Here is a 13,257-nt window from a genome sequence, read left to right on the forward strand (position 1 = left end):
TGAGTTAATTTCCTTCCAAATTTTCATCCCGCTTTCCTCCCAGCGGGCTCTCAGTCACCCAGTGAGAAGGCGCCGCGCTCACTCACTGGAGAAGACCACGGCCCCGAGGGACCGCGACAGGTCCCAGGCGAGGTGCACAGAGTCAGCGAGCACGGCGTGGCACTGCGCGCACTGGAACACGGCGCATCTCCCGGGCTGCAGCCATTGCGGCAGCCGCGGGCGGGACGGCAGCTTCTCCAACCCCAGCCCTGCGGGGCCGACCGGCGAAGACCCTTTCACCACCTGCGTGTCCCACTCCATGGAAGTCGCAAAAGAAGGTTCATCAATCGCTTTCTTAGCCCCATCACAGAAGTCACCCTGTGGCTGCTTTGCAATTCCAGAGATATGCCTCCGCGGCCGAGCAGCCATTTTCCCGCAGTCGGCGCCACCGTTTCAAAGACTATTCAGGCCCCACCCCAAGTTCTTTTCCTGCGTCCTCATTGGACAACGTGAACCCGGGGCTCTGCCGCGCACTTTGTTGCCTGGATACGCCGTTTGGCGCCTAGGTTTTGGGGAGGTGTGAAGGAGATCGTGGGTCAGGTGGAAGGGAAGTCAGCCATCCTATTGGTCAGTACCGGAAGACCCGCGCCTTTAACGCATTTTTAACCAATGGAAGTGCAGCTTACGTAATTCAAACTCTCTATAAATATCGGTTTGGTCAACGCTTAGAGTGGCGCCTGAGCGTTGAGCGGCGCTTTAGCGAGTTAGGTACCGGACCTCTGCGTCGTTGCCTGGATTGCAGTTCGCCATGATCGTTCCCTCCCTGGAGGAGCTGAACTCCTTCAAGTACAGTGACCTGCAGAACTTGGCCAAGAGTCTGGGCCTCCGGGCTAACCTCAGGGTACGGGGCCGGTGACGGGGGGATAGGATATGCGGCTTCTTTGAGACGCTGTGGGAGGGGACCGAGCGGTAATTTCGAGGGCTGAGGCTACTGTCCCGGCCCTGGGGCGGTAGATTTTGGTTCATCCAAGGGTCCAAGTAACTGCAAAACCGAGAGGGTGTCAAAGTTTTCACCTTTGTTGAGGCTGACTCTTACAGGAACTCACAAAGATGCCCGCCTCCAAAATTGTTAGCTTTGGTTTTATTGGGAGTACTCTATTTATCAGTCCATCGGTTAGGAAACGCAGGCCCTTTAGAAAACTAAAGGAATGCTGCATCTAAACGCTAGTTAATAGGCAGTCGCGAAAAACTCCAAACAGCTAACACTTTTATAAATGGCCTTTGCTTCTGGAAAACTCCAGACAGCTAACAGTTCTGTAAATTGTAAGAGGTCCCAAAATTTCCTGCTACTTGAATGGAGGACCTGGAAGAAAGGATGATTTTTAGGGAACCTCCCCCGTGGATAAGTTTAACTCAGCTCTGATTCAGTAGGATCGTTCGTCTATTGGTCATTGTTGTGGTAGTATTCTATTCAAAACCGATGAGGTCTTTGACTCTGATACTGGCAAACGTTTGGGGGAAAATGTTCAGTTCGGAATTGGATGTATATATTGTTCTGTATATTTAGTAGAGTTTCCCCATATAATATTAAAGTATACTCTGGAGATTTATTCTGCAAGCTGTAGTATTTAAACTGAGTGAATGTTAAGATCAGTCCTCACAGATATTTTAAGTGGTTAAATTAATTAAAATAATCAGTACCCAGCTACCAGTTGGGGCTGAAGGATAAAGAACTATCTCTGGAGATGTTTTTGAGCTATAGTATTAATATTTAATGGCCTCCCAATGCTTCATGAACAAAGTCTTTGAAGTCCCTTTCATTATTTTTTTGCGGTCTGGCTGGAGTCTTTTATCCAAGGCAGCAGCATCCAGACTGCTGCGTGAACACTTAGCACCTTTATCCGTCTTTCTGCCTTTGCTAATTCTGATCCTTTGGCTTCAGATCCCTTTCTCTGTCCTTTACCTGCATGAATAATTCCCAGTTACTCTTCACAGTCCAACTGAAATGTCATCACTGACCTGGCACCTTTTCTTTACCCCTCCTCTTCATTCCCTTGGCCACAGGTCCACCGCCCCAGTAATCCCAGGGACCCTCCACACCTTTAAGGCAGTGTAATTTCAAGTACTTTTTCTCTACTCTTGCAGGCTTCCACCATGCACTCTAGTTATTTGTATAGCTATGTTCTCTTCTCTACTGAATGTCAAGTGCCTTGAACAGAGATCTCATCTGTCCATCTTGGAAGTCTTTATAGCACTAAGTGCAGTACGTTTTATTTGGGATGTGTTGGACTGTTATTCAGAACTACGATTTACAATCACTTCTTGGCAGTGCTAGAGTAATGCACCAGAAGGTGGTTCTTTTGACAAAGTTATTATGGAGGTTTCCTACTTGAGTTTGGAGCTCTGGCTAATATTAAGGCCCCATAACTTTTTGGATCTCTGAAGAGCTATTTTAAGTTCAAAAGTGGGGACTCGGGTTCAATTTTTCTGAAAGTCTCACCTATGTTTTTCTCATAACCAACTGCAGCCAGTTTCTCCTTTTAAAATCTAACTTCCACACCATCAACAGTGTTCTTTTCTTTTTATAAATTTATTTTATTCAAGTATAGTTGATTTATAATGTGTTAATTTCTGCTGTACAGCAGATTGACTCAGTTATACGTGTATATATATATTCTTTTCCATTATAGTTTACCACAGGATATTGAATATACTTCCCTGTGCTATACAGTACCACCTTGTTGTATATACATTCTGTATATAATAGTGAGATACTACTCTTAATAGTAAGGGAAAAGGAAGGGACAGTTACTAAGATTTATTGTACAGCCACTGGTCCTTTTCTCACTATTACAAGCTTAGATTATAAAGACTTCTGCTCTTTCCACTTTATTGCAGCTCCCTTCCCTCACCTGGCAAACTCCACAACTGGGTAAACCCAGCTATACACTTAATCCTTGCTTGTACCAACCAGCTGACCCTGGCTGGAGATCATCTAACTTTGTTCACTGTGCTTAATTTAAATGTGACCATGAATTTAATTTATGATTTATTTGATTCTCCCACATGTCTTTGGTAGTCATTAATTTTCCCATTATTAAGGATAATTATTTCCAATCTTCTTACCTCAAATTGGCTCCCTTCCAACACTTGATGACTTCTCTTAGGTCATGGAAAAACAGATGCAGTCAAGCTGAGAATAGCCTCATCGTTCCATCCCCAGACCCACTTGTTATATGTTATAGTAAAAGGCTGTGCCTCAGGGCAGCCTGGCCATTTGTGCTAGAGATCCCATTGCCCTCTCTGGGGCTACAATTCCTGCAATTATTCCTCTCTGCTACATCGGTTTCTCTTACTCTGGTGGCTCATTTCCATAATGTGCACAATCACATTTTATGTTAATTTTTATTTATTTTTACTTTTGTCTGCACTGGGGTCTTCACTGCTGCTCACCAACTTTCTCTAGTTGTGGTGATCGGGGGCTACTCTCTAGTGGCGATGCGTGGGCTTCCCATTGCACTGGCTACTCGTTGTGGAGCTCTAGGGCACACAGGCTTCAGTAGTTGTAGCACAGAGACTCAGTAGATGGGGCTGGCAGCTGCTAGAGCCCCTGCCTCTGCCACAGGCACCGCATTTCATCATTGTTTCATGTTTGAGGTTTTCACAGCATTTTTTTTTTTAAATTTCTTTATTTAGCTGTATCAGAATCTTCATTGTGTCATGTAGGATCTTTCATTACTGCACATGGACTCTCTAGTTGTGGCCTGAGGGCTCAGTAGTTGCCCTGTGGCATGTGGGATCTCAGTTCCTGGACCAGGGATGGAACCTGAGTCCCCTTCATTGCAAGGCAGATTCTTAACCACTGGACCACCAGGGAAGTCCTGTCACAGCATTTTAAGATGTTCTAGAAATCTGTGCAGCATACAGATTTAACAATACTTTAAAATTTGCTAAGAGGATAGATTTTTTTTTTTTCCTACAGAACCACACGACATGCAGGATCTTACTTCCCTGACCAGGAATTGAACCTGTGCCCCTTGCAGTGTAGTGTGGAATCTTAACCACTGGACTGCCAGGGAACGCCCAAGAGAATAGATCTTACGTTAAATGCTCTTACCTCCAAAAAAACCAAACCCCACAGAATCCAAACAGGACAGTAGGTAACCTGGAGGTGATAAATGGTTTGGCAGTGAAGACGGGTTCACAAGTGAAGAGCCCGCCTGCCCGTGCCGGAGATGTAAGAGATGCGGGTTTGAACCCTGGGTTGGTAAGATCTCCTGGAGGAGGGCATGGCAGCCCACTCCAATATTCTTGCCTGGAGAATCCCACAGACAGAGGAACCTGGCTGGCTATAGGCCATGGGTCACAAAGAGTTGGACATGACTGAGGGACTTAGCACACAAACATATCAATTTGTATACATTAAATATCAACAATGTCAGTCATACCTCAGTAAAATGATTGAGGGGGGAAATAAGTCAGAAGAACGAAGAATGCCTAATGCCTAATTCTTTCCTACCAATTCACCCACTTCCCAAGAGAGTTTCAAAAAACAAGTAGAAAAGAATGTATTCCTTTATTAGTACTAGCTGACATGGTGCTTGATACCTTGATACAGAGCCTTCAGGTAAAACTCACAGCCTAAGCACAGTCTATCCTGTGCCCAGAAGCTCAAACTAAATTGGGATCTCTGCCTCTCTTGCCTGGTTGTTATTGTTCAGTCATTAAGTCATGTCCGACTCTTTGTGACCCCCTGGACTGTAGCCTGCCAGATCCTCTGTCCATGGGATTTCCCAGGCAAGAATACTGGAGTGGACTGCCATTTCCTCCTCCAGGGATCTTCTCAGCCCCAGGATCGAATGTCTCCTGCATCTCATACACTGAGCCACCAGGGAAACCCATTCTTGCCTGGACACATAGCCAGTTGTAAACGGTACAAGCAGAGAACAGAGACTGGTAGCCGGGCACCCCTTGGGAAGGAAATCTGCATGGCTGGTAGGAAGAGGGAGCCCAGCCATGTGCTTGACCTTCTAAAGCATAGGAAAACATAACCCATCAGATTAGTATTCCTCTTTCAGGAAAGAACTGGAAGGAAAGGTTCCCTTGGTAGAAGGAGGAACTCCCTGGAGACCTGTAACCATCCTCCTAAGACTCTGTATTTGGAGTTCTCCGTCTTTGGGACTGAGCTTCCTAGGTGGTGCTGGTGGCTCAGACTGTAAAGAAGCTGCCTGCAATGGAGAAGGCCTGGGTTGGATCCCTGAGTCAGGAATGTGTGAATGGCTAACCACTCCAGTATTCTTGCCTGGAGAATTCCATGAACAGAGGAACTTGGCGGGCTATAGTCCATGGGGTCACAAAGAGACACGACTGAGCGACTAACACACACACATTTTAGGGACTGCCCACATACCTCCCCCCTACTACCGCCACACACACATATGCTTCACTAGGTACCCAAGCCAGAAACCTGGGTGTAATAAAATTTCCCTTTTCCTCAGCCCCCACATTCACATTGATTTTACTTACTAGGAAAGTTATTAGTTCGTCCATGTGGCCTCAGCCCTGTTCTAGCTCAGGCCACAGTTGTCTCTGGTTTCCTACAACAGCTTCCTTGCAGGTTCCCTGTCTTCCATCCTACCCTCATCAAATGTATCATGCACATTGTACAGACAGAGTCATCATCCCCAAAAATGCAGAACCCACTGCCCTGCAACAAACTCTGCAGACTGCCTTTAAAGGTCATCCTCTTAAGAGTCTTACAAGGCCTGATAGGATCAGGCCCACTTTCCCAATATTCTCTCTCACCAGCCTGTCTAAACAGCTCCGTGCTCAGACCACACTGAACTTTAGTTCTTGAAACTGCACTCATTCTGGCCTTCCCATGCAGTTTCTTTACCCTTTTCCCTACTTTCCAGTCTCCTATTTGTTCTTCTGCTTCAGCATCTGGTGACCTCATGCCTTTATCTTAGAGCTGGCCTGTACGTTTACCTACTGGACTCAACCCTAGTGCAGCACCTACCTGTGTTCTCACACAACATCTAAGCTTCCTCACGCTGGCATTTACCCCACCACACTGTAATTGCCACTTTCCTCTCTGACTTCCCCATTGTGCTATGGAATCTCTGGGGACAGGAACCAAGTCTATCTTGGTCATCCTACTCCAGCCTGTCTGCTGCTGCTGCTGCTAAGTCACTTCAGTCGTGTCCGACTCTGTGCAACCCCATAGACGGCAGCCCACCAGGCTCCCCCGTCCCTGGGATTCTCAAGGCAAGAACACTGGAGTGGGTTGCCATCTCCTTCTCCAATGCATGAAAATGAAAAGTGAAAGTGAAGTCGCTCAGTCGTGTCCGACTCCTAGAGACCCCATGGCCTGTAGCCCACCAGGCCCCTCCGTCCATGGGATTTTTCAGGCAAGAGTACTGGAGTGGGGTGCCATTGCCTTCTCTGCCAGCCTGTCTAGAGGACATTTGATGAATACAAGAACAGGAGAAGATGTTCAATGAATCTTTTCTTGCTTATTTGATTTTTGACTCTACTGATAAGGTCTTTCACTTTTCTGCAGGCAGACAAGCTGTTAAGGGCCTTAAAAGCTCATCTTAAAAATGAAGCAAGAAAAGAAAATGAAAATCAGGTAAGTAACATTTTCATCACCCATTAAATAGCAAAACAATCAGTTAATGAATGAGAAACACAGTTGCTGATGACTTAAAACATGGTATTTGTTACCAAATAACAAATTATTAGTAGTTGTAAATCCCTTTCATTATTCTTATAAATGGCAAAACTGCCTCTATAGTCTGCTAAGTTAGATGTTTCAAATAAATGCAAAAGTTAATTACTGGTTGCTCATTGGAAAAGACCCTGATGCTGGGAGGGATTGGGGGCAGAAGGAGAAGGGGACGACAGAGGATGAGATGGCTGGCTGGCATCACCGACTCAATGGATGTGAGTTTGGGTAAACTCCGGGAGTTGGTGATGGACAGAGAGGCCTGGCGTGCTGCAATTCATGGGATCGAAAAGAGTTGGACACGACTGAGCAACTGAATTGAACTGAAGTTTATGCCAAATTGTATGAATAGGGAGGGAACTGGATTTGAAGTCAGAAAAACCAAGTAGGAGCTCTGTCTTTTGTGTGTACGTAAGCTTGGAAAACTCAAATTATTGATTATTAGTTTCCTGTTCTTTGAAATGGAAATAACATCTGCTTTGCTGAATTGAGTGTTATGAGTCACATGCAGTGGAGACTATGAGAGTGACCTGTGGTAAACTATAAACCACTGTTGCTGGGAGTGATTGTCATGGCTGCTGCAGACCCACACCAGAGAGTTTTGACAGGGCTTGACACCTAAATGGGTCAATGATGTTAGCTGTCATTGTATTAGTTATAGCATAAATTAATTCATGCACTTTTAATAATTTGTGGGCATTCCCTGGTGGTCCAGTGTTTGGAACTTGGCACTTTAACTGCCATGGGCCTGGGTTCGATCCCTGGGTGGGGAACTAAGATCCTGCAAGCCGAGCAGTGTGGCCAAAAAACTAGTAATAATAATTTCCTTGTTTACATACACTAATATACCTTTGAATGCTTTGCTAGCCTAGTTTTTTAGCTTGGGTTAAGTGTGATTATTTCTTTTTGAATACTTTGTAATTCTCGACTGTGCCTGTAATTTCATGCTGGAGAATTTTAAAATTATCTCTTGCATATGTAATATTTTTTTTATTCAGTTTAAATTCTGATTCTTCCTGAGCATTGTAACTGTATACATGGGACATGGCAGATTAATGTCTTTTTTCCAGGATGAAATTCAAACTTCTGCATCCTCTTGTGATGAGCCTGAGATACAGACCAGCAGCCAGGAACAAGCTGAGAGGGAGCCGGATGACCATGTCACCAAAACCAGAGGAAGGCGTAAGACTGTCCACAGGAGCCCCGACTCACAGGCAAATGGAAATGTGCAGACTGAAAAGAAGCTACCACCTGTGCCCAATCTGGTATATTATTAGGGAGCTTTCTCTTATTCCTTTATGATATCAGGTGATGGTAAACACTGCTCTGAGCTCAGACCCAATTCTGGCTTTATCATCACACCTCAGGGACTGGCACTCAGGAAGTACTTATTAAGTACTAAGCACAGGGTCTTCTCTGTGGTCCAGTAGCTAGGACACCATGCTTTCACTGCCAAGGGCCCAGGTTCAGTCCCTGGTTGGGGAACTAAGATCCCACTAGCTGTGGGGTGCAGCCGAAATAGAAGTATAAGTTCAAATTAAACGTATATTAAATAAATAGGAACATTCATTAAGTGTTTACTTAAATGAGGTGTATAGTAAATAAGAAGGAAAGAGATATCAGTATCAAATACAATATTTTTTTTTCTTCCTTCCTAACTTGTCCTGGGCCTAGTGATCAGCTTAGTCTTTGAGCAGTGTGGTCATATGATTCCAGGCACTTCCCCCACTGGCTTTGAGAGGATTCTGGTTTTATTATCCTCTCATTCATATGTAACTTTTGCAAGATGGTCCTAACTTTTATGTTCTAGCTTTGTGTAGGACCTTACTCGTCAGCCTGTCGAGGTCCTTCAGTGTTGGTTTCTCCTCCCTCCAAGGGCTTCCTCTGCCATGTATGCCTCCAGTTGGCCCTAGTCTCTCCTACGCCCAAACGCACATTCTCACAACACGTGGTGAGGCAGAGAACCCGATCTGCCATTCAGAAAGAGCTTAGTCTCTTCCTTTTCTTTCTGTAACTCCTTTTCCCCCTCCATTTGGTACCTATCTTTGGAAGACAGTGATTACTTTTTTCTTTCCTTTTTTTATGTCTGACTATAAAGTGAAGTCACTCAGTCGTGTCCGACTCTTTGTGACCCCATGGACTGTAGCCTGCCAGGCTTCTCAGTCCATGGGATTTTCCAGGCAAGAGTACTGGAGTGGGTTGCCATTTCCTTCTCCAGGGCATCTTCCCAACCTAGGGATCGAACCCAGGTCTCCCACATTGCAGGCAGATGCTTTACCGTCTGAGCCACCAGGGATAAGCGGTGTTTTAAATGATATATTTTTTTTTCTTTTGGCTGTGCTGGGTCTTTGTTGTGACTTGTAGGCTCTTCATTTGCAGTTCACTGGCTTAGTTTCCCTGCAGCATGTGGGATCTTAGTTCCCCCACCAGGGATTGAACCCATGTCCCCTGCACTGGAAGGCGGAGTCTTAACCACTGGACTACCAGAGAAGTCCCTAATGATATTTTTTTTAATTGAAGTATAACTGACACATAACACACTATCAGTTTCGGGTGTACATTGTAATGATTCAATATTTGGGATGATCATTTCACAGTATATACAGTGTTCACTTAACATCCATCTCCTCACATAGTTAAATTTTTCTTGTGATGAGACTTTTTCAGATTACTCATGGAAATTTTCAAATGTGATTACTTGTCATTTAAATAATTTATTTCTTTTTAAAATTTCTAGCAGAATCATTCAGAGATAAAACTATGTGGCCCTACTAAATCCCAGAATCAAGAAAAGCATGAAAATCAGGTTCTCAGAACTGCGGTAGAAGTTCCTTCTCTACCCAATGAGAGTCAAGGAGATGAGAATACGGTGTCCTCAGGAAAACATGGAATAGATGGTATGCAAGTAATTTTTTAAAAATCTAAAATTGCTAGGGTGACTGTGCTTTAATTCCCTAGGACTGCTGTAACAAAGTGCCACAAACTGGGCAACTTAGAAATTTATTGTCTCACAGTTCTAGAGGCTAGAGTCTAAAATTAAGCTGTCAGTAGGGCCATTCTCTTCCACATTGGGGAGAATCCTTCCTGGCCGCTTTGAACCTCTGGTGGTGGTTCTAGATCTTGGCTTGCAGCTAAATCTCTGCCTCTTCGTCATGTGGCATTCTCTGTGTGTGTCCTTTTCTTTATATTGTCTTAAAAGGATACCAGTTATATTGGATTGTGTGTGTCACGTTTGACTCTTTGCAGCCCCGTGGACTGTAGCCCACCAGGCTCCTCTGTTCATGGGATTCTCCAGGCAAGAATATCGGAGCAGGTTGCCATTTCCCACTCCAGGGGATCTTCCTGACCCAGGGTCGAACCCTGCGTCTCCTACATCTCCTGCAGTGGCAGGCAGGTTCTTTCTCTCTGCATCACCTGGGAAGCCCAGGTCTATCCCAGTGACCTCAGCTTAAGCTGATTACATCTACAAAGAACCTTTCCAAATAAGGTCATTGCACAGTTACCAGACATCAAGACTTCAGCTTATCTCTTTCGGGAAAACTGTTCCACCCATTATAGCACTATATAGAATTTCACAGCGTTCTGCAGTGAGAGCAAAAGTTAGAACCAAGTGTAGCAGGCCATCGGGTCACCTTTAACAACTGGTAGAAACCAGAATAAGAGTGATAGCTGGAAAGTTTCAGGCAGTTAATCGCTAGGCAGGGTGAGGGGAACCCACATTCTACCCATTAGCTCCTTCTGGCCTGCTCCAGAGACAGGTACAAAGGCCTGTTAGCCCCCTCAAGTAGGACAATTAAAAGGGATCTTCATGGTCTACCTTCCCAGCAGTGTGACTGTTTTATTATGATAAATGTATATTTTACTTAGTCTGTAACCTAAAAACTTCTTCTCTAAACCTGCTCAACTAAATGTTTGTTTTAGTAAAGCCAGAAGACATCCCTGGCAGTTCAGTGGTTAGGACTCCTTCATTCCACTGAGTGGGGCGTGGGTTCTGTCCCTGGTCAGGGAATTAAGATCCCACATGGTTCATGGTGTGGCCACCAAAAAAAAAAAAAGGCCAGAAAACTTCAGTTCCCCTTTACCTAATAGGACTTGGCGCTTTCTGATTTCATCCCTCAGGTGGCCTGCCAGTTGCAGCAATGTCTCAGTGTTTGCTTCATCCCAGTAGTCTGTCTGGGACCTGATGTCTGCCTGAGGGGACTGGGAGAGAAATGATCCACTCATGTCCACCAAGCAGTTTAATGCAGAATTTCTAATGCTGAGCCTTCCCATCTTCCCCAGCATTTTGAATGTGTTACTAAATTTAGAAAGTTAAAGGAGTAGAGATTCTAATTCAGTAGGTCTGAGGTGAGCTTGAAATTCTGCAGATTTAATAAGCATCCCCAGGTAATTCTGATGGATATGCCTCATAAACCCGCTTTGAAATCTTGAGATGAGGGGAATGTAAAGCAATATGACAGAGTCAGAGGTGGGTGTAGAATTACAAATGTCTGGTATTCCACCAATCACGTTGTCGAGAAGACTTACCCCTAGGACTCAGATTTGAAGGCATGGGAAAAATGAGGGTAGATCCTGTAAGTCAGGTTTGCCCACTGAAGTGCAGGCTGTCTGAAGGAGAAAAATCGGATCATGTAGTTTCTGGTGAGAGGAATTTTTTAAATTTTATTTTGACATAATTTTAGACATGAAGTTGTAAGAACAGTAACACGAGTTCCTATATATCTTTCACCTAGATTTCACAAATATTAATATTTTGCCATATTTGCTTTACTTTTCTACTTATATGTATATACATACTTACATGTGTTGTATACATTTTTTCATAAACTGCTTGAGAGTAAGTTTCAGATATATGCCTTTTTATCCTTAAATATTTCTGTGTGTTTCTTAAAACATAAGGACTTTTTCTCACAAATGTACAGAGTGCAGTTCATAGTCCACATGATAGTTAACCTCTAACAAACAACCACTTGTCAAGGTTTGGTATAGTATCAAAGAAGAATATCCACAATTATCTTAAAAGGCCATTAAATAGTCTTCACTTTTAACCACGTAGCTGTATATGGCAAAATTTGTTTTCATGTATTTCTTCAACCAGAACAATATATCACAACATAGTGTATGCAGGAGCAGATGAGCGAATCCAGCTGCCTTTTATTATCAGACGTTAAAGAAATTGTAAAAGAAAAGAAAAAATAACCACTCTACTCATTTTTTTTATTTAGAAACTTTAGTCATTTTTAATTATGTTAAGGTATAGTGGGTATATTTTTAGTGAATCAAATATCTTTAAATGTCTTAGTTTTAAGTCTAGTATGGTACATATTGATACATGAACAAAAATTCTTTGGGGTCCTCAATTTTTGAGAGTAAGGAGGCATCTAAGGCTAGAAAGTATGAGACTTGATAACTAACCTTATTTAGACAGGCTTATTTAGATTTCATCCCAGCAGTGTCCCTTAAAACAAAGGCAGACTCAGTCTTGGCATTTTGTTGCCATGCCTCTTTAAACTATTTTAATATGGAACAGTTCCTCAGCCTTCCTTTGTCTCCCAGTGTGTTGACGTTTTTAAAATACAGACCAGTTTCTTGGGTCCTCTGACTTAGTTTGTCTAATGTTGTTGATGGTTAGAATCAGATCATGCCCTATTGGCAAGAATCCCACAAACTAGGACACAGTGTCCTTCATAGTCAGCACCCCAGAGGGCACAGGTATTGTTTGGTTTGTCCTATGACCAGTCTTGTTAACGTGCATCACTTGGTTATAGAGGTGTCTGCTAGGTTGTTCCTTTGTTGTAGTTATTATATTTTCATTTATAATAAGCGTGCTGTGAAGAGTGGCTCTGACTCTTTACATATCCTATTTCATGGCCAAGGTCCAAGCAAAAGCCACTGCAGCCCCTCCAGCTCTATCCATTCATTCTTTTGTCTTGTTTTTCAGATGCATTGGGAAACGTTAAGGATGTATGACTTCATAAGTAGCATTTCTTGAAAAGTCACTTACACAGTATTTAGTAGATTACCTCAAACTAAAAATAATATTAGTTCGAGCCTGGGCCTCGTCGGCTCAGGAATTGTCCCTAGGCTCCCGGCCGTGACTCCCTCGGGCCGGCTTCACACTCCCGGCCTCCCGAGGCATGGTCTGGGTTGGGGCGCCGAGCGAGACCGGGGCCTCTCGTTGGGCGGGCTTCAACTCTCAAGTTCCCGGCTGTCTAGCCAGGACCCCTCGGGGTACTTTTGTGGGGGAGGGACGAGTCATGCACTCGTCCATAGAGAAAAACAGTGCGGGGATGTGGCGGGGAGGACAGTCGAGTGGAGCAGGTAGAGGCCCCCGAACTGAAGCCCAGTGGGAGATGCCGAGGAGGCCCAAATCCTGGTCTGGGGGATTTGACGCGGGGGTCCCTGGAGGGGGAGGGAAAGGAGGAAGGAGCCGTGGCGGGGAACACGCAGGGTCTGGAGCTCGGAGGGGAGGCCTGAGCTGGTCGGAAATTGAGAGTGAGAGGATGAATGGAGATGGAGGATGAGACCGCCAAGTCATCTCCATCCGAAGA

General features: G+C 44.4%; 2 protein-coding genes across 3 annotated transcripts in view; one reads left to right on the forward strand and one right to left on the reverse strand.

The window, feature by feature from the left end:
* Positions 1-527, reverse strand: part of OIP5 (Opa interacting protein 5) — a 10,851-nt gene extending 10,324 nt beyond the window's left edge. Inside the window, exon 1 of the mRNA XM_010847983.1 lies at positions 87-527. Within this exon, the coding sequence (XP_010846285.1) occupies positions 87-408 (322 nt within the window). The 5' untranslated portion in view covers positions 409-527. The remainder of the gene's footprint in view (positions 1-86) is intronic.
* A 57-nt stretch (positions 528-584) lies between these two features.
* Positions 585-13,257, forward strand: part of NUSAP1 (nucleolar and spindle associated protein 1) — a 30,318-nt gene continuing 17,645 nt past the window's right edge. Inside the window, exons 1-4 of one of the 2 annotated variants that reach the window (XM_010847986.1) lie at positions 585-880; positions 6,542-6,610; positions 7,777-7,971; positions 9,447-9,603. In XM_010847986.1, the coding sequence (XP_010846288.1) occupies positions 788-880; positions 6,542-6,610; positions 7,777-7,971; positions 9,447-9,603 (514 nt within the window). In that variant the 5' untranslated portion in view covers positions 585-787. Of the gene's footprint in view, positions 881-6,541; positions 6,611-7,776; positions 7,972-9,443; positions 9,604-13,257 lie in introns of both variants that reach the window. The other variant, XM_010847984.1, reaches the window with a different exon arrangement.

The sequence above is a fragment of the Bison bison genome, unplaced genomic scaffold (assembly GCF_000754665.1).
Source record: "Bison bison bison isolate TAMUID 2011002044 unplaced genomic scaffold, Bison_UMD1.0 scf7180017864259, whole genome shotgun sequence".
Classification (NCBI taxonomy): Eukaryota; Metazoa; Chordata; class Mammalia; order Artiodactyla; family Bovidae; genus Bison; species Bison bison.